The following is a 20764-nucleotide window of genomic DNA, read 5'->3' as shown; positions in this document are numbered from 1 at the left end:
TTTAGAGGGAAATTTAACAAAAAAAAAAAATAGTTCTAGCTAAGAGAGTCTTCTAAAAAACCAGGCCATTTCAGTGCCTCATTTCATTTACTTTAAATACAGCCTGCCTGGCATGTTCCCTCATTGCGGCGAGGATTGTTGTCCAGCCACCTTTTTTCCTTTAGAACTGTACGAGTGTCTTTCACAAAAAAGGTTTTTGTCAATTTAACTCTGTGGATAAACTCTCTTCACCTCCAAAAAATTCTGTGTTAGCCTTAAAATATTCCCGGTATGAGCCGGTAAGGCACCGCGGCAGTGTATCGCTTCCAGTCCTTCCCGTATTTGCTGAAACAACGGTGTTCATCCCTAATGCAGCGGTGGATCAGCAGAATAGCCATGTAAACCACATAGAAGTAAGGCAAGAGGTGTTCAAACCCACAAGCCAGGCAATAGGCCAGGGCGCCCATCCAATCTCCCGTGTAGTTAAAGTGGCGCGCCCACCCCCAGAACCCCGAGGTCAGCAGTTTGCTGTAGTACTTGGTCCCATCCGCAGACATGTAGGAGCACTCAATGAACTCTGGTTTCTTCCCCCAGATCTGGCAGTTGCCGTTTGTGCGACGGAAGAGGTCCTTCTGGTGGTTGGTTGTTCTGAAGAGGTAATAGCCGATCAAGCCCAACATCAAGATCCCTACGGTGGTAGCTGTGCCCAGCTGGACAGGGTGGTAAACCAAGTACAAACCCTGGGGAGCAGAAAAAAAGAGACAATTGATCTTTTACGTTAAACAGACACTCAGCATGCCAGGCTAATTCCTTGACTTACAGTGACCCAGAACAGATAATTAGAAGGAATAGGAAAATCTGCCCTGCCAGTAAAACCATTACAAAATTTCAGAAAACTCTGTATCCTACATTTTTCTCTCTCTCTCTCTCTCCAAAATTGCATTTCATAGGTGGAACAAGAAGAGAGAAGTTGCAAGGATGCAGACAAACCAGGACAGAAGGAAAAAACCAAACCAAAACCAAACGCACCAAAACCAACCAACCACCAAAACCCCCTCAACATGCAGGAGTACAAAAAGGGACTGAAAGGATAGAGGAGAATATAGAGATACAACAGACAGAGACAGAAAAGGGCACAAAAGAGGAGGAGGAGAGGAAAAGATGTCAATTCCACGGTTGGACAGTAAGCCTTCCTACAAGTGAATTGTTACAAATGATGTTGTAATGGTTACTCAGCACTCAAACTGTCTAGAAACAATTTATGATACAAATCAAACTGCTGGGAAGAAAGTTTCTGGAAAGTTTCTTTCCTTTTAGCCCAAACACGTGTCGCACCGCATTTTTACCTGCAAAGTATAGAGGTAAGGCAACCAAACACAGTCTCCCCAGCCCAAGTACCATCCAAAGTGATCATGGCAGATATCAATGGTTTTCAAATACCAGGTTTCATTCCAGAAAAAGTCCAAAACATAAATACCCTGAAACAGAAGAGTTTCACATTAACAACAGAGCACTGTCACCAGTTATCCTGTTTAACAGCACCAGCCTAATCAGCCTTTCTGTGCTGTCTTGTGGTAAGATCTCAACATAAAAACAGAAGTCAGTTTGACCACGTCAAAATTAGGGTATTAAGAGGAACGTACCACACAAATATACTGCATCTATCCAGCTCAAGCAGTAACACAAAGCAGTGTTCACCAAGATAACTAAGGCAAGGACACGCGCTTAGGAAGCGCACTCGTATTCGACCACCCCTACTTCTCTTCAGCTTGGAGAGTCACAGGCTTCCAGAGAGGCAGAACAGAGCTTCTACCGAGCAGGCCCCCATTTACACATATCAATGAATAAATCCAAGCTATTATCTGTACTTGTGACTTTGAGGTCTCTTCAGTAGAAAGCACAGCACCTTACTGGCTATTTTTAGTTGTGGAGACATCTGTAGTTCGGCATGTCTCACACACAACAAAATAACAAAAGAAGTTAGATGCAGTGCTGCCCTCAGGAAAAAAACCCTGCCCAATCTTGCTCCAACAAAAGCCACAGAATTTGTCATTGTTCTCTTTGGATTCAAGATCAGGCTGCACTGATGTTATCTGTTTACATCTGCTGGTGCAGACACCCATGCCGCTGGTGGCACCCTGAACGAACACAGCAGAGGACGGACAGGGGCACGCTGCATGGACACAAGGGTCCACAGAAGCAAGTCCCAGCGCGTCGTCACTGATTGAGGTTGGTCAGGACAGGAAAAACTGCGTAAGTTCAATTTCAATGCAAGGAGGTTTTTCTGCTCTAATACTAGTTGGTTTCTAAATTCGTTTCTTATTTTCCTCCTCTGAACTTACCTGAAGGACATTGACAAGGATCATGGAGTTGGTGACTTGACCATACAGCTCCTGTTGTTTAGCAGCGTAGGAAAGGTTAATCAAAGTCCAGGCTACGATACCAGGGCGCCCATTGAAGAACAGCTTGAAATCAAACCACTTGCCTATTCGAGGGTTAAATTCAATCCCCATCATGTAGTCGTAAAAGAAGTTGCCAGTGAATTTGCTAGAAAGCATAAAAAAATAAGAAATGTACGCAGTTACACACAAATGCAGGTAGTTGCTATTCTGACTACACATTTGAGATTCACTCGATGTAATGATGACAAAAATCATAAACCCCATATGATGCTGTGCAAGAGAACACAAATTGACTAAACCAAAGCATTACATTAGTAAAGATAAATTTTAGCCTCAGAGGTACCCGGGTTTATTCTTGGTGACGAACAGCCTAACTACAGCCTTACGCATTTGTCACAAATAGGATGGAAGCATTTGTGACGCTGAGGCTGCCAGTCACGTAACACGGAACAGAGAGGGTGGTGCTAACGAAGCAAAGAGCCACAGTCATACATCGGCCGAGCTATCTGTGCCAGTAAAACAGATGCTGACATCATCATTCTGTGCAACTTTCAATTTATATGTCTGATTACCTAGTGCTCTCGTTATTAAAAAAAAAATTTAAAAAAATCACATACCAGTCTTTGGCATTGGTAGGGAACAAGTAGCCTTTGATCATTGCAAATGTGGAAACTGCGTATCCCAGGATATTGGCACACCACAGGAGAGGAATCCAGTTGTCAAAAATGATGGTAGGGGAGAACCAGTGGAAGTAATAGGCATTTGCAAACCAAAGCACGTGGGTAATGATCCAAGCCTGAAGTCCATTGATTTCATACTTATTCACTACACCTAAAATACGAAGAAAAATCTTAATGTTAGTGACATTGCATTCATAGAGCATTTTATGAATACGGATACGCACACAATATGTGGAAGCTCAATCAGGCGCTCATGAAACAACCTCGCTCTCCTCACCCTTCCAATTAAATACCTTGTGGCACTTCTCTGAACGTTTCATTAGGCTCTGCTGTAACCATCAGGCTTTGCTAAGCCGAGTTTTTCCTTTTCGCTCTCACCTCACAAAACAGTGAATTTATCATCTCCCCTAAAACCGTCTGAGGTGACCAGTCACCCTTTCTCACGCTTAGTTCACATCACGCGTTTTGTTCAAGTCCCGGGGGTTAACTTAGCTTCAGCAGGTGCATTGCCAAACAGCCCACTGCCGATTTCAAGTGCCAGAATTATCAATCTCTGTTTTCCCCACTGCTGGTGTGGTGCCTGCCACATCAGTAGTTTTACTAACAGTAAGAGACAAAAATTCTATCATTTATTCTAAAAGATGACATGGATTGCTTTTTATTTTTGTTTGAAGTAAACGTATGAGGAAGCGGAAAGCATTTATGTCCACATTTCCTCCAGATACATAAGGGTTAGTAAAGATTGTATGTACAGATATAGCATAATTTTAAAAGATTTTACGGTGTGCATATACTCTAAGGAAGAACTTACCAGCAGGGGTGACAGCACCTTCCTGTACGCCTCCTACATACCCAGGGATAAATTTATGGCAGAAGTCAGGAACAAACACATACAAAAACACCTAAAAGAGACAGAACGTATTAACAGCAAAAGCAGATGAGACAAAACTCCCCAAAACACTATCCCTTTCATACACACACCAAATATAACACACAGCAGTGTTCAATTGATACGCAGTGTGTATTAATTTAAATTAACTATTGTCAAGCAAATACAGCAACATTTAGCTGTTACGATTTTAGACTAGAAATATGTCCAAGCTATTAAACAATTCTAAAGATGTACTTCATGTATAGTTATCACCCTTTTTTGGTGGGGAGGCAGGACAGCTGGGAACTAGATTCAGGTCCTTATCCTTTTATTTTGAAGTTAAACTCTGTGTTGTGTGAGCTGTTTTCCAATTTGGAAAAAAAATGGAATAGTTCGTCAAGTTTGAAGATACTATACAAGTGTAAGTTACATTTCAAAGTTCTTCTACTGTCTGTCTATAGAAAATATCACCCCTTCTGCAGTGTTAGTTTATGACTTATTTATTGTGTGCTAATTTAAACCAAAAGGGTATTGTTGTTATACAGGTACTTTTTCTTGAAAACCACGTCAAGGAATGTGTCACACAACCGAGCATTTGTGTATATTCCCTACGGATTCATTTGCCAAGTGCAGAAGCTTCATCTGGATTCCAAAAAGACGTGAAAAGTGAGAAACACCAAAGAGTAAATGCCAGTGCGACATTCCATTGTCCTTCGTGTAAAAGAACTGTCAAGCAGCCGCCTGAGAAACCAGCCGCTGCCCCTAGATCGTAACTCAGTAACATACCTGGAAAGTGACCCAAAGGGCATAGATGCCAGCAGCCCTATAGGTCAGTGTAGGAGTCTTGTTCCAGATGTCAGACAGATGTTTATTCTCCGTCAGCAAGTCAATGAGCAGATCAAGCAGAGAGCACTGGTACTGGTCACAGGACATTATGAAGAAATACACGATAAGTGGTGCAAACATCAGCAGGAAAAGGATGCTGGCCAAGGAAAACCAGTCCACCTCCCTGTAATCCAAACCAGAGCCATTTTATTTTTTTTCCAGCTTTCAGTTAGAACAGTGGTTTGATTAGGTCAGGCAACTTGTTCAGTGCACCTTCTAGGCTAACCAGGCAAAAACTGAAGAGGTTTTCAGGGCACATACATTTCTTTGGGTCAAACAGCTATAAAAAAAAACCTTAGCGCGTGACATACTTTACCACAAACTGCCACAAAACCCTGCCTGCTGATCAGAGCAACAGAAGAGAGAATGTCTCCCCTCCGAAAAGCAGATTATTACTGTTACAGCCTTCATGGTTTTGATGGCAATCACGGGTACAACTGGTAGAGTATTCAGTTAGAAGTGGTAACAATCACAAGAATATTATGCAAACCCTGGAAGCACAGAAAAGCAGACCCTGGACAGCCACTAGTTGAACTCACTCTGCCACACACTGCCTGCAGTGGCAAGCCGTATGAACGCCCGTGGCCATTTCCAGCTGCGATACAACACTCAGTATAACACTTGCACGGCTCTGAGGACAGAGATAACGCCATAAACCTTGCTACAGCGGGGGATGTCAGCTGGCAATACCCAGGTGGGCACCTGTTTTCCAACTCTCAGGAAATATTCTGTTCAGCCCTTGAAGGAACTGCAAATTTTACTGATTTTTATGATTTGCTTTCCCTTTTTGTCAGGAGGACTGTGTTTTAACCCAAGTCATCCGGCAAGCTCTCCACCTTAAAAATCTTGACGAGCTCTTTTTCAGCATCTGTTACTACAGCTCATTATCCATGAGCTTTCACGAGAAGAGCAACACAACAATCTGTTATTAATAGAGCGAAGTTTAAAAGGAATGTAGCACCTGTAAGTATGAACCAATCTGAAATACAGTGACTAACTAGGGTCATCAGCTTCTCTCACCATGCTCTTCCCCACTGGCCTTGAGATGGTTGAGTATCATTTTGGGTGGTTTTGTGTTTTCTTTCTTCAGAGGGTTTTTTCTCCTGATGGGCTGCCATGATGTCCTGTATGAAAGAAAATATTCATAGTATTACTCCAGCCGCTTCTCAGTAATTCTTATGGCTCTACAGAAGAGAAACACAAATACGAGTTATTAAAAACTATTATATAGTCTTCTGATGGCAATAAATTTGAAGGAGAAGGGGAGGAATGAAAAAATCCTTCCCAATTCCTTACCATCTTATATTCAGCAAAACATAATCAAAACACTGATGTCAAAGTAATCCACTAAACTTCTCGCTAACTGGAAATTTCTTATTACTTACATGTGAGACGCAAAGGAAAAACGCTGGTTTGCCATTTCTTATAAACCTCTGAAAAGAAAGTTCTGTAACTAATTGTCTTTCTTAATTAAAGAAATTACTACTGTTGTAACATTACCTGTACTGGACCTTGGCAAATTATGTACTTTTCCCCAGACCCCTTGCTCCATATACGTTAGCTACATCAAAGAAAAGAAGACAACAGTTTATAATTGCATCCAAATCAGAAATCGGTGGGAATGAAGAATGACTCACTAGGCAACACCTAATTCTCCCTGTGAAACATGCATTACAGCTTTCTTTTGCTTTGCCCAAATACTTCTTGTGTTAAAGATCATGATCCCGTAATCTGAACATTTGGTAATCCCCCCCTTCAAAAAAAAAAACCCAAACTTTGAACTTTGTCTCAGAAGATAGAGACTCCAAAACACATGGAATGTTGTAGGTTGCCACTCAGGGGGAAATTTGCTAACAGCTGTTAGTTTTGTACCTTTTCAGGCTTTGATGTTTTAACTCAAACCGGAAACGAGCAGTTATTTGACTGAAACGGAAATGATAATACAACACACTGTCAGGGCCCTGAGGGCACTAACAGGCCTTACTGGTCCTGCCCAGCCTGGCCCAGCCCCATCCCGACCTTGCCCACAGGCCAGGAGACCCATTTCAGCGCACGCCAGGGCCATCAATCCCTGCCCCAGGGATGCCATAGGAGTGCTGGTGGTCTCCAGCTCCACCAGAGCCCTGCCCTCCCTAGCCGTGGGTCCTGCCGACCCAGGCCTGACCCACAGGCCAATGTCCTGGCCCAGCCTCAGCCTGTCCTTGTCCCCATGACCCTGCCTGGCCACCCTGGGTCTGTGTCTGACTCTGCTTAGAATTGGAAATATTTAGGTCAGATGAAACCTTTGACTTCCAACCTCACTTGTCCCTGCTGAGAGCAAAGACAACTTGGAACAGATTGCTCAGCACCATGCCCAGTTAAATTTTGAATATTTCCAAGGATTCCACATGATTTATCAGTCCTACTGAGAAAGCAGGCCTCTTTTCTAAGAGACCCAAAAAAGAAATCCTAGGTTGAGAATCTTCACAGTGTTTAGTTTTGTTTTGGGCTTTCGACTAAGCAGCCAAAGAGCCCAGCTACTTTGCAGAGCTCAGCATGCCAAACTTTGCTGAGCACTCGTAAACAGCCTGCCTGCAGCTGGCAGCACCTGGGATTTTGTGCAGACCCACCCACTCACCCACTTTCTTGTTAATCCCACCAGGCACAGAAACAGGATCATCATCCAACTAAAAAACTGGGAACCAGCTAGATGAGAACAGCAGCGTTCAACAGGTTGCATAAGGGATCCATGCTTCCCCCCTGTTTGAAGGCCGACAATTGCCACCAAGTTTTGCCTTTCTACAGGGCAATCTAATGCCTGCTTAGGACTCACCCCCTGAACTGACAGAGCCCAGCCCAACAGACAGCTACGTGGGTAATAACGACCTCTCATGTTCAGAGCTGCTCCCACATCACTTAACACATGCTAACGTTCCTGGATCAAGACTCCCCTTGAAATCATACTCCTCTTAGTTACTATTTCGATTTCCATAAATGCAAGTTTTCTGTTACCCCACTAAACACACCCCAAATATTGCTTTCCTAAACTCTTAGTCAGCTTCTTAACATGAGCCTGAAGCAAAATTTACAATTCGAATATCACCTGTGCGGAAGACTCCAGAGATACCCTCTTCCTCCAAGTGCAGATTTCAGAGCTTAACAGTTAAGTACTGCATTACTACTTGCACTGTGCTAAAGGAATAATCACGCCAACACCACAATTCACTTGGAAGCTCTCCCGGTTTGGTGCCTAAGCCACATATTGACGTACAGTTCAGGGTAAAGTTCACATAAAGGCTTTGAAGCAACAATAATGCCCGTATTTGATGCTTTTTCTCAGCCTGTTCTGGACTTACCAAAGACAATCTCAATCAAGTAGAACTGTGGCAAAACCCCCCACTTTTAGATTTTGTCCTACCAAAGTAAGGCAGACTCCTGTTCAGGAATAGCTATTTTAAAGGAAAATCCCTAGCTGACATGCAACGTTCCACAGACCCCCCTATTTTGCCCGGGGGGGGCAGCAGAGCAGCAGGCTGCCCCGGCGGGGCTCAGCAGAGGCACGCAGGCAGGGCGGGCAGCACCCTCCCGCCCGCCAGGCCCCTCCTGCGAGCCAGGAGGCACTTACCCAGCCGGCGGCGCCGCACACGCTCCCTCCCAGCCCCGCTTCGCCCCTCGGCCGCGCCGCTCCTCGCCCAGGCCCACCGTGGTGGCTCTCAGGGAGGCGCGCACGGGCGGGCTCAGCGGTCCGGCGGACGCTGCCCGTTACCCGGAGGCAGCGGAAGGCGCAACTTACCGAGGGCTGCTGGCCGGTGCCGCCCGGCCGGTGCCGCTCTTCCCACGGCGCACAGAACCGCTCGCACGACGCCGCGCACCTCAGCCGGCACCGGCGGCGGACGCGCTCTCCTCAGGGCGACATCGCCCCGCCCCGCCCCGCCGGCCTGACCAATCCCCGCCGCGCTCCGCTCCAGCCCGCGCCACCGCATTGGTGGAGCGAGCTCAACCCATGGGCTGAGGAGACGGAGTGGGCGTGGCCGCGGCGCCGCGGCGTGGGCGCGGGCGGGAGGGAGCGGCGAGGGCGGCGGGGGCCGCTGGTGCGGGCGGCTCGGCCTGACCCTGCGGAGCAACGGCCGCGGGCGTTATTGCGGGGGGGGTTAAGTGCCGGGGGAAGGCGTAGCTCACGGCTGCGCCCGTGAGAACACCCGATAAAGCAGGCAGGCCGCGGGGGGCTCGGCGCAGGAAAGCTCGGTAAAAGAACAAGGGGTTTGAAGGAGGGGGCGCTGGCGTCCGAGCAGCCATCTGAGTACAGCCTGAACTCAGCCTCCCATCGGCGAGCTGGCTGGCAGCAGCCAAATCCATGAGGGACACGAGGCAGGAGGTTGGGCTCTGGAGAGCCCTGCGACTTTGGGGTCTGCACCCCGAAAGCTGCTTTGATGATGCTGAAATGTGAATGATGCGCAAAGTGCGTGAGTGCAAACAATGAACAGTAGGTATGCGTTTTGTCCCGGACCACTGGAGGGCAGCATTGCTATGAAAAAGAGGTCTTGGACACAATTTCTTCAGTGCATACTTCCCCCCCCCCCCCCCCCTCAAACTATCTAACTCTTTCTCAGTTCAGGTACAGAGTATCATTTCACACCAACACAACTGAAATTAATGAGCTGAATTCCTACCTGGTGTAAATTTATCAATCTTATTGTCAGTTGACACAGTATTGGCACCCTTATCTGTTGGAATTACCACTGCAAGTCCAAATTCCTGGCTAGCAAAGATGCATTTCTATGTGAAAAACCACAGGTTTTTGTGCCTACATGGCAAGGTTGCCTGTGAGTTGCATAAAGGGGGTTAGGATGAAGACCATCTTAGAGCAAAGCATGTATACAACAGCTTGTAGAGGGAATTCTGTTCTTCAAATGGGGCATGTAATGCTCCCATTACAGATATAATACCATAGAAATACAAACATATGCAGGGAGGAACATGTGTTCTATTGGTCACTTTGTTCCTTTGGGAATGGAAGCGCGGTATGTGCTGAGCACACACGCGTCACGCTCTCAAAGGCTGTCCCCTACAGAACTAGACACTTGAAGCAGCTTGCAGTTTAAAGCCAGATGCACAAAATGTAGTCCCAAACATGCCTTTCAAAAGCTTCACAAACGCCAATTACACTAAACGACATGAAAAAAAAGCGCCCAAGTAATGTGCCTAATTAACAAAGCTAGAGATGGGGCCAGCCATTTGGTTTGAAGTACTTCCAAGAGAGATGTTAAATCCCATGGCCAGGGCAACTCTGGAAGAAATAAATTAACATGCTGGGTTAATACTTCAAGCTCTGTGGGAGTAAACAGTGTGTGTGGTGAGGAGAAGCAAAGGTAAAAATATCACAGGGTGCTATTTTGTTTGTTTGTTTGCCAAGGACGCTTTAGCTTTTGCCATTTATTATTCTTCATGGTATGCTAGAAAATATGCAAGAAGACATAAAAGTATCATCATTGCATCACTGGATTTCCTAAATTTATCTTTTCCCCCCCTTGAGCTAAATCTTTGCTCAAGGTCAAGAGAAACCATCATTTTGAGTGAATGAATTATGGGATAGACACATTCACGAAAAATACATTAGCAGTGTTCTTTTATCTTTAGTACTATGAGTCCTCTCACCATAGGACTTCTCTGAGAAATAAGCTCTGATGGCTTCTTCAGAGAATGTACATGTCTTTTGTTCCACAATCATTTTTTTCTGGTCCTCATAGCTAAGAACTGCCCGCTATCTGTCTGGTTCTAAATCTCAGACACTTGTCAATGGGTAAGCTTAGACCATCACAAACCCCCAAGTTCCAGCAAGTACCGTGGCTTGAATTCTTTCCAGTACTCATCTGTTGGCAGCTGTTTCCATCTGCTCCTTCTTCAACGGTTCTGCTTAGTCCCTAGGGAAGAGCAGGAGGATTGTCACACACTGAACTTACTTGTTGTGAGCTCATGTTTTACCTGAATCTGTCATTTTGCCTTGTCTGCTCTCTGGCCTTTTTTTGCAATAAGAATTCTGAGTTCTGCTGTGCATCAAAGGCAAAAAAAAAAAAGAGCTATTCTTCAGATGTGGATGATGAAACATTATTCCTTCTTATAAGTACAAATAATTATTATTAGAAAGAGATACAGAAAAGATGGATCAGATCACTTAATCCTCACAGCTGCTAAGGTCCAGCACGTATGTTTTGCAGCTGAACCAACACATCTTTGACATGGCCCTTCAAGCACTCCATGACCACGTCCATTACCTGTAGCCTCTTTTTATTTGTTTTTTGTGGTAAACCATACAATGCAGAAAGAGGAAAAAATATCAGAAATAACATCTATTTCCACGTCTTCTATTTCAGGCATCAGTGGTGACATTTCCAGACTTGCAGCTGAACCTCTAGGAACTTCGGCTGGCTGAGCAAATGCCAATGCATATAAGGCTCCTCTATTCATTCATCCCATTGCTTTTATGCACTTGTTAACTTGCCATCTAAAGACTAACATTATTTGTCCAGAATGAATGAAAAGTTTTTACTTTTTCTTAACCAAGATAACTAGTTTTATATTTTCGGCTCTGAAAGTTTTAATTCATATTTTGATATACAGTCTCTAGCCTGATTTCCAACTGGACCAAATCCTCTTCAAGTCTCTTGGGCCTTCAAACAGGTACGGCTGAAAATGCAAACCTTTGTGCATAAACATCATCGTTTTCTTCCAAAGCACCTTGAAGCACATCCCTAAATATAAGTGACATTCTGCAGATCCTACTCAGTCTTAGCTTGGGAGGGGAGAAATAGTCAATAAGACAAGCAATATAACATAATGTGGAAACAAAGCTGAAGAAGAATCCATTAGCAATCCAAATGCAATCATCTGGATTTTGTCCCGACCAGAATTACATATATTTGGTGATATATAGGCAAAAACACCTCCTAAGGGCTGTAGAAGCATACACTCGGGAAAACTGACAGTAATTTCATTGACTTCCCACATCACCTTTTCTGTGGTGCTCTGTCCTTTTGAGCATACATCTCTCTGCTTGGATTATGCAGTGGTCGAGTTGGGCTACAGATGCACAGCACCGCTGTAGTACTTCTGCATGGAGACCTTTTCATATACTGAAGGGTTCTTAAAGGGTTTGGCATGATAAAGCAAATAAGAAGCTAAAATACTTCTAAATATATAACCACAGAATGCAATCTTTTCCTCCACTTTTTAACAGGCAGGGTGCCTATAAGCTAGCAAGCAATTTTAAAAGAACCTGTAGAAATGTATTTTATTTTTGATTTACAGTCTGAAAAAATCCATAGAAAGATGGCTTTTATCATGGATTTGAGAACTGGGCACCCCTTTTCTCTCATCCCTTCATAGGAAAAACAATAAACATGCTATTGTAGTCTCTCTTATAGGATAGGAATCCATCCTAGAAGCACAGAAAGGTCAAATTTTGCATGAGAATGGAGCACATCTGAAAGAAGATCCACTTCTGATTTCTTGTGCCACTGTAATCTTTCTCTGCTTCATTATTCCCCAACCCCTTCTCCTTCTGGAATACCTAGAGGCAAGGAGTATGACTGCAAAACCTGGCAGAATCCACAGATGAATCAGACTGAATCAGTAAACAATGACTAAAAGTGCGGTGTCTTAGGAACAAGCATATCACTGTGCTTCTTAGGCTAGCCCTTTTAAACACAAACCTGCTGCAAATCTTGTATGTTAGCAGGAATTCCAGCCACAATCTGGAGGGCTGGTACAACCTTTTTGCACTGAGATTCCTATAGAAGGCTTTCCCAGGTCCTGGAAACTCTGGGCAAAGCATCTTCGTGTTCCCTGGAGTGACAGACCATTCATTATAGTATATCCCAGAAAGGGAAGGCTGAGGACAAGCTAATAGAGGTGCCATCCTTTCACTATTTGCCTTGATCTAGCTCTCAACACCTCATTTAACTGGAACAAAAGGATGCTGTTAGTGCCGAGCCACAGGCCCAGGCACAAGCCAGGATCAGGGAATCTGCATTCCCAGCAGCTGGCCCAAGATTTGTGACAGAAGGTGGATTTTGCTTTCCATTCACTCACACTTACATTGTATAAATCCTGAAAGGCAGCAGATTTTATCCTTAATGCCAATTATTTAACTAGGATCAGTGGAACTATTATACTTTAGATCTCTTCATATACAGCACATAAAGAATTACTTCAACAGGATTAAATGTCATATTTCATGGGACCAGTTGCATAAATATTTACAAAGCTAGAGAACAGCAAAGACATTGCAGAGTTATTGATTCATGTCAAATATTGAGAAGCTGGGTTAATCAAGGGATTTAAGCAATGCTTTAAACCTTTGAGTCAGCATTGTTGAGATTTATTTGAACTACTTCTGCCTTTCAACATCCAAAGTTTTACAAACCGTTTGTAACAATAAAGATTTACAAGCCATTTTCCCATCTGCTTGTCTGAGAACATTTCAATCACTGTGCAAACTCAGAGCACGCTGGAGAAGTAATAACACTTGTGGAAAGTGAATCATTCAACAAAAATAAAGTTCTCATTTCAGTTAAAAAAGAGAGTGAAGAAAGAAATGTTCTAATTATTTTGATGTGTTATTTCGATAGGCGAGCATATATATTGCGTAAAATGGAGCACGTTCTATACTCCTCAGCCAGAAACAGACCCTAATTTTTTTTTGTGTGGTTAAATGAAAAAGATATACTTGAGGCACTGAGAACTGCATGCCTTGTTCAAGAAAAGACTAGCACCTCCTGTTCTGTATATAGTATATGTGAAATACATATGTCTGTATCTATGTGTTTGTGTCTGTTGCTATGTTCATGCACCTGCAAATTGGCCGAGATTTTAAAAATGTAGTGACAGCATGAGTAGAGTTTTGTTTTCAGAAAAAAGATGAGTAGGCCAGTCTCAGAAAGCCAAGGACCTTTTAGGACTCCCCAAAACAAATAATCTAATCAAATAAAGCCAAACCACCAGCATTTTCTGAAACTCTAGTTATAGAGTCACCAGCTGCTTGTTTTGCTGGATCAGGCCTAGATCAGCAAAAAAGAAGACAGGAGACAAATCTATACCTTCCCTATATCTCCACATTGTAACAAAGTGGCCCATTAGCAAAGCTGTATGCCTAATTTCAGTTACTTTAGGTAGATTTTGCTGTGATTTAGCCCTATGATTTCTGGAGGAACAAGTATTTCTGGTTTGGGGAATGCCTCATCAAAGACAAATCCTGACACTTTTACTACAGCCTTGACTAAAACATGTCCAGAAACTCACACTGTTTCAGATCAATATATGTGCTCCAAGAGAGGCACCAAGCCTGACCCAGTCCAGTCAGGTGTCGGATTCAAGCAGGTGCTGGGTGTAAGACAGACAACTCGGCCATTGTTTGCAGTGCTTACTGCCCCACTTGCCAGGAAGGAGCAATCTTCTCTTCGCCTACAGAAAAGACAGCTTGGAAACCTCCCTAGTCCTTTAGCAAGCAGCAGAACAACTCCTTCCACCACCTTGCCTTGCTCATGTGCACTGTCCCAGTCATCATATTCACTCAGTTCCATCTCAGCAAAACCCAACGGATTCAGGTGGGAGTTTCTCTTAGCTAATGGAATGATTAAAGACCAATGATGATTTCTAGCATATCAAAAAATTACTTCCATTTTTTTCCAGAGCAACTTCCATTTATCTCACAGCTTGATATACATCTGTGCAACACTGATGTTTCTACACCAGCACTCTTTCTGGAAGATCCTGAAGGGATTTGTGAAACAAAAAGAACCTTCACCCACAATCAAACAGTAGCCCAGTACCAACTGATGGAGAACAAAATGCAACCCAGCAGGCAGAGCATAACAAATGCTTCTCAGCTCATGGAAAAGAAACGCAACAGCTGATGAAAATGAAGTACATATTCAAACAAAACTTAGGTAATTAAAAAAAAATCTAGCTATATAAAAGCACAGGAACTAGCATTCAGTTGTAACTTCTGCTGCTCTGGCTACTCTCATTAAAAGCAGCACGACTTCTTTGAATCCGGCTTTGGGCTACACAGCTCTTCAGACATGCAGCACCTCTATGACTCCCTCAGTCAACATCAAGCACCAATCAACTATTTTCTCTTCCATTCTCATTCTTTCCATGGAAGGATTTTATCCAAATATTGACAGTTCAAAGGGGTAAATCTAACCTTTCGGAAAAGTTGTATCATCTACGTGATTGCAGCTTGCTTTGTTTTTAAAAGATTTTCAAGGACAAAGTGAGTATATCGCCTGCTGAAGTGCATGACAGCTTTCCATTTGAAGACCTTAAACCAAGTGATTTACAAGGATCGATATTAACAGATAGAGCAATTCACAGCATGAGGTAATCTAAAACTGATAAAGAACTGCACTGAAATACTGTTGAGTTGTCATGAATTTAACACAAGAGAGCACAGATTGAATTATAGCATTGCAAAACTGGTGGTCCAGCCCTGGCTGCCTTTTGTTTTGAGATTATAACTCTTACAAATAAACCTCTCCCTCTCAGCTTCCTCCAGCTTTAAAACATTTTGAACGTGCTCTCCAGTTGTATTCATAGTTGCACACAAAGTCACAGGTTCTCTGAACACCTCTTTTCCCTCTTTATATTGTTGCATTTGTTAGAATTGGTCAAGTTTTTCACAATAACCCCTTTCTTTGAATATAAACTGGATGATGAACTCAGGCTTAAATTTCAGGATTGAGTGCTTTGTTAGCTGTCACCATTGTTGGTAGCCTCACTAGGAACCTCAGTGAATGAAGAGGCTAAAGAGGTGTGCAGAATGAGATAATCTTGTTATAGCAGTAAAGCACCAAAGCATACAGCAAAGCTTCCCTATGTGCTTTCTGTGCCTGTGCAACGCTTTGTAATTTTCATCTGTCAATCCAGCATTTTACATAAGTGGCAAAATGTCTTCATACAAAAATAAAAAAAAAATTTAAAAAAAGTTAAAATTTCACTCCAAAGCTATAAGTTACTAAGTTCAGGAATATTAGGGAATATATGCTCAGTCTTCTCCCACATTGAGAAGAAAGCTCCTTTGGAGTTAAATTAGAAATCACTACAGTCCTCAGCTAAAGAAGTAAGTAGAGAGCAGGAGAACTAACAAATGAATGGCATATGAACCCACAAGCTATTTTTTTCTTTGTAGACAGAATTTAGACTTTTGTCTGAAAGACAGCCTACCTTTCATTGTATATTATTACCCTGGGCATGCTGAAATACAGGGCAACAAAGGTGATCCCAAGACACCAGATGCAGAGGTGAAAGAAGAACTTGCACCTCCTGTGTCATCAGAACACAGGAAGACAGGGGGGTGACCTAACTCAAGTGATAAAATTAGTAAAGGGACTCACTGTCTTGTTCTGTTACACAGTAGTTTAAAAACTAAAATAGATCTATGGCTAAAGCTATTCTTCCACTGTCACCATTAAAAGTGTTGGTTTAGAAGACCGGCTGAGGTTATAAGTAGACCAAATGACTTTAACAGGACTGCTCAAAGCACGTATGTACTCTCCTGAGTAGAGTTGCTGTGCAACTCTGGCCTCTCAGAAGGCTCCCACAAGGGAAGACTTTAGAAAGGCCCTTTTAAACTCTACAGCTTGTTTTCCCCACTTACGCCAGGTTTTGGTCAGCCCCAGCTCAAGGTAGATAATCAAAATCTCTCACTAGTTGTGAGAATCAGCTCAGGAAATAAAATGTAATTCCAAGGCTAATGCCTTCTAATGCATTTTAAGAACTTCTGATAACATTATCTTCTGCTGCTGCTGCTGTACCGGAATCCTTTCTCAAACAGACTGTGAACTATTTGAACAACCTACCAACTCCATGCCTCCCACAGAGGCCTCCCAGCACTATTAAAGTTGGTTTAGTTCTTTTTAGCAAGTAAAACTTAGTTAATTACTAATTTAACTTCAAATGACAAGAGATAGGACAGAAAAACTAGATAGTTACTGGACTTACACGTCCACCTTCACATTATGTCCTCCCTGCTTAACTTCTCTTTCCAGTGTAGAGAAGACACCTATTAGGGAAGCACAGAGAGATCTGCTCTCAGTTCGTTGACAAGAGACCTAAACTTTCACTTACTCATTCATTTCATTCATTCTTTAGCTCCTCTGAAGTCAACGGCATTACAGAATCTCACTCTGGCCTTGGAAGTCTTTGCAGAGTGAGGGGGAGATCCTTCAGCATCCCAGCAGCTGAAGATGGAGGCTTCTAGTTTGAGATATCAAGTCTGCATAAGCAGTTATTCTGCAGCCAAAAAGAATCTTTAATGATGTCAGATATAAATCACAATAAAAAGCAGTTATAATATTGTTATTTTTCAGTGGAACTAAGGTGGCAGAAGTGCCACTATACAGTTTGGGATTAACCAAACTTCCATAGAAACTTTTCATCCGCAAATTAGATCTTTAGAAATTCTTTGTTTTGTCTATCATAGTCCAAACGTTTCCAATTATGGAAAATTATTTTTTAAAATTAAACCAGAATTTTCTATCACTATGTGGCAGGCTTAAAGCAAAACTTTGCTGATACACAGCACCTGCGGGACTGACTTAAAATGTTCATTTTGTGCAAATAAGCCACTACCTATCTGGTGGTATCAACTATCACTAATTAAACAAATGCAAGTCATGCTACAATCTACAGTGCAAGGCAAAGTCTTTGTGTCTTAATAGGCAGTTACTTTGTGCCACAATCCTTGTTTAATAAAGATGTTATTTTCTAATACTTTCCCTCTCAAGCTTCAATATAAGCTTCAAACATGATTTTATCTTTCATCAAAATATATCAAATAATGTACAATCTTCATGTTCCAATTTATATATCTAAGAGAGCTTCCCATTTCAGCAGCTATCTTGCTCCAGATCTCACAGCTCCTGCTTGCCCATCAGTCTCTGGTTTGGGGCCCTCTCATGCATCTTCTGAAATATCCAACTCCTCCACGTCTACCAATTCTCCTTTATCAATTACAACCTTAGTATCTTCAAAGAAAACCCACAGGTCACTTAAGCGTGGCCTCCCCACCTGAGTCCATGAAAACTATCCTTAAACAAGCTTTCTGGTTTTTAACATATACTTTCAGACAACTTCTAAGGTCCTGTACCACCCTCCTGCAGACACCCAGACAAGAAGGGAAACTGAAGCGACAGAAGCGGCAAGATATCCCTTTCATTGCCACAGGCACCTTAGATCTCAATGCTGAAACACCTAAAGAGGAATCACTGATGCGGTAAGGTAACGCAGAAGGCAGGAGCTAATGAGCTGGGAAAGAGCCTCTGCAGTTGTGGATGTGACCGAAGGACTCGCTGCCCTAGGATTCACAGGTCCTTAAACCTCTTTCCTGGGTCACCTGCCTTCCTCAACCTTCGTAACCCTCAGGACATACCCTATGGTGCTTCCCCATTGATGCCCAGATCTATTGCTATCAAAAGTAGTGACTGACTGTGACTACAAAATAATTGTCGCTTGTATTATTTCTGTCAACGAGTCATCATCCTCTTTTCCTTTCTTAGTGCCAGGCTTGGGTTCACAGACCTGCCCGCTTCTCCCTGTGTGCCCTCTGTCTGGCAGTTCTCAAGGACTTTAGATAGCATTTCTGTCCTTGTGATTCTCAGGTTTCTCCTCTGCCATCAGCCTCTCTGCCTCTGTTCAATCCCAATGCTCAGGTGGCTGTCTGGCGTGTCTTCCTGGAGGTCTTGTCATCAGCTTATACTAGCTGAAGTGCAGGGTTGCCTGGTTTAGCCTCACTTTCCCTTTTCCCTTTTACTGCTCCCCCTTTCCACTGTCTTCCTTCCCTTTTCCCACGAGTCACACATAAAGAGCACCCAGTGTCTGGGCCTTCCTTCTACCCCACCAGCTTCAAGACCAACACGTTACCATTTTCACAGACACATCTGCTGTTTAGGCCTCTGGTATATCCTACCACAACTACTGCAAGGTTTCCTTCTCTGCATCCCAAACAAGCAATGCTCCTTTGTGACCCAAGGAAGCTGTGGATGGCCAAACACCTCCTCTCACAAACCTGACCACCCCACTTGCTCCTTGGCAGCCCTCCATTTGTTCTTCATCTGCTCTTCCAGCACATCCAACTCTCCGTCCTCCTTCAAGGCTCAACCTGACTGCATTTCCCCAGCCTACCCTCTTCTGCTGAGCGCCATGTTGTCCCTACCACTTCTGAGCTCCAGCAGCATTCCTCAACCATACACCCTTCAATCATACACTTCTCCACCTCCTCCACTCATCGTGACACGACCTCCCATGATTCATCCACAACGGCTCAGCTTTCCAGACTCCGTCGTAAGCCCACTCCTCCTGAGATTCCGGCAGCAAATAAGAGAAAATACAGAACATGTCTACATACCTCTGTTACTTCCCTTCCACACAACCATCTCCCTGCTGTTCTTCAAACTCCTCGCAGGGCAGGAACTGGTCTTTTTGTAGAAGTGAAGCTTCCCTTGACATTCTTTGTGAATTAATGAGAATAAAAAAGAAAAAAACAACATGAACCCAAACCGCAGCCTCCTACCAACCCAGGGGTTAGGGGAGAAAAAAGTGAACAGTAGGAAAAACAGACGAGCAGATGCAGAAATGGAGCAGGTGTGTGGGACCATGTAACGGTGCGGTGCGGTAGGCAATGCAAACCCCGGACATCCCTGCTCACGATGTGGGAAATTTATGCCTGGGGAGATCTTGAATTTTGCCTTTCAGTCGGTCCAGCCCACGCAGGACGAGGAAGGACAGCCGTGACCGACCGACTTCAGTAGCGCTACAGAGGGTCCCCGGAGCCGGGCGCGGGGCAGCTCCGGAGAACCCAGCGCTTCCCGAGGGCGTCCTCAGCGCGGCCGCCGCGCCGCCGAGAGACAGGCCGGTGGCTCGGGACGTGAGCGGCGGGGGAGGGCGCTCCTCCTCCAGCCGGGGGCACCGGAGCAGGGAGCCCTGGCCCGGCACGGGTAAGGAAGTTCGCGGCGCGGCGGCCGAGGGACGGCGGGGCTGGGGCGGCGGCGGGAGCTGGGGACAGCGCCCTCGGGGCGCGGCCGGCGCTAGGACCCGGAGAGCGGCGGCGGGGCGGGAGCAGCGCGCCTGCGCGGCGCTGTCCGGCGAGCGGGCGGGCTGCACCGAGCCGCCCGGCAGCGGCAGCGGCGGCGGCGGCGGCGGCGGCGGCGGCGGCGGCAGCGGGAGGAGCAGCGGCAGCGGCGGCGCCGCGGGTCCCCGCCGCCCGCACCGGCAGCGCGCTCCACCGGCCCGGCCGCAGGGGCGGAGGCGGCGCGGCGGAGGGCGGCGCGCGGCGCTGTCCGTTCAGCACCTGCGGGCGCCCCCGCCCCGCCCCGCCGGAGGGGCGCGGGCACAGCCCCGCCGTACCCCGCGGGGGCTGCAGCCGGCAGCGGCGCCCACCCCCGCCTCCTGCCCGGCGCCCCGCAGCCCCGCGCCCCGCAGCACCTGTGGGCAGCGCCGGTGCCGCGGTTTTACCGCCCCCCCCCTCCCCCTCCCCGGGGCTCTTTTTTTTTTCCTCTCCCCCCCCCCCCCCCCCCTTTTTTTTTTTTTTTTTTTTTTTTTTTGTGCTTTTGGCCACGTCCAACCAGGGAAGGGCCCTCCCCCTCCGGCACGTCCCCGCGCCCCGGCACCGCAGCGCCCGCGCTCCCGGAGCATGGCCCCCCCTGCCCCTGCCCCTCCGCCGCGGCTGCAGCTACCGCGGCCCCCGAGCGTCTGACTCCAGACGAAGGCGGCGCAGCGCCGGGAGCCACCGGCACCGGCTGCCCCTCGGAGCGGCCCCCGGGGAGCGGAGCTGGCCGGGGCCCTTCGCCCCCGCGGGCCTGGATCGGGGCTCGGGTTAGGCACCGACTGCCGCCGAGCAGCCGTCCCCTCACGGGCTTGCCGCCTGCCGTGCTTGCTTGGATGAGTCTGCGACATGCCTGATAAGAGACGAG

General features: G+C 45.5%; 1 protein-coding gene across 1 annotated transcript; it reads right to left on the bottom strand.

Annotated features, from left to right (window-relative positions):
- Window positions 1–235: 235 nt before the first annotated feature.
- On the bottom strand, window positions 236–5935 carry DHCR7 (7-dehydrocholesterol reductase). Its single transcript, XM_009948575.2, has 7 exons — window positions 5838–5935; window positions 4719–4941; window positions 3873–3963; window positions 2999–3212; window positions 2322–2526; window positions 1326–1457; window positions 236–719 (listed from the first exon to the last, which is right to left on the bottom strand). The coding sequence occupies exons 1-7, from the start codon at window positions 5933–5935 to the stop codon at window positions 255–257; spliced, it is 1428 nt and encodes a 475-aa protein (XP_009946877.2). The 3' UTR covers window positions 236–254.
- Window positions 5936–20764: the final 14829 nt, after the last annotated feature.

The sequence above is a fragment of the Leptosomus discolor genome, chromosome 12 (assembly GCF_034619465.1).
Source record: "Leptosomus discolor isolate bLepDis1 chromosome 12, bLepDis1.hap2, whole genome shotgun sequence".
Classification (NCBI taxonomy): domain Eukaryota; kingdom Metazoa; phylum Chordata; class Aves; order Leptosomiformes; family Leptosomidae; genus Leptosomus; species Leptosomus discolor.
The sequence above is the reverse complement of the archived record's forward strand: the minus strand, read 5'-3'. Positions and strand labels throughout refer to the sequence as shown.

Bases quoted from the DNA above. Each gene is read 5' to 3' on its own strand.
- DHCR7 (XM_009948575.2), bottom strand. From the start codon at position 5,935: ATGGCAGCCCATCAGGAGAAAAAACCCTCTGAAGAAAGAAAACACAAA. The intron at 4,942-5,837 runs GTGAGAGAAGCT...TTTGGATTACAG, and splicing joins GGCCAGTGGGGAAGAGCATG to GGAGGTGGACTGGTTTTCCT. The intron at 3,964-4,718 runs GTATGTTACTGA...TGTCTCTTTTAG, and splicing joins CCCTTTGGGTCACTTTCCAG to GTGTTTTTGTATGTGTTTGT.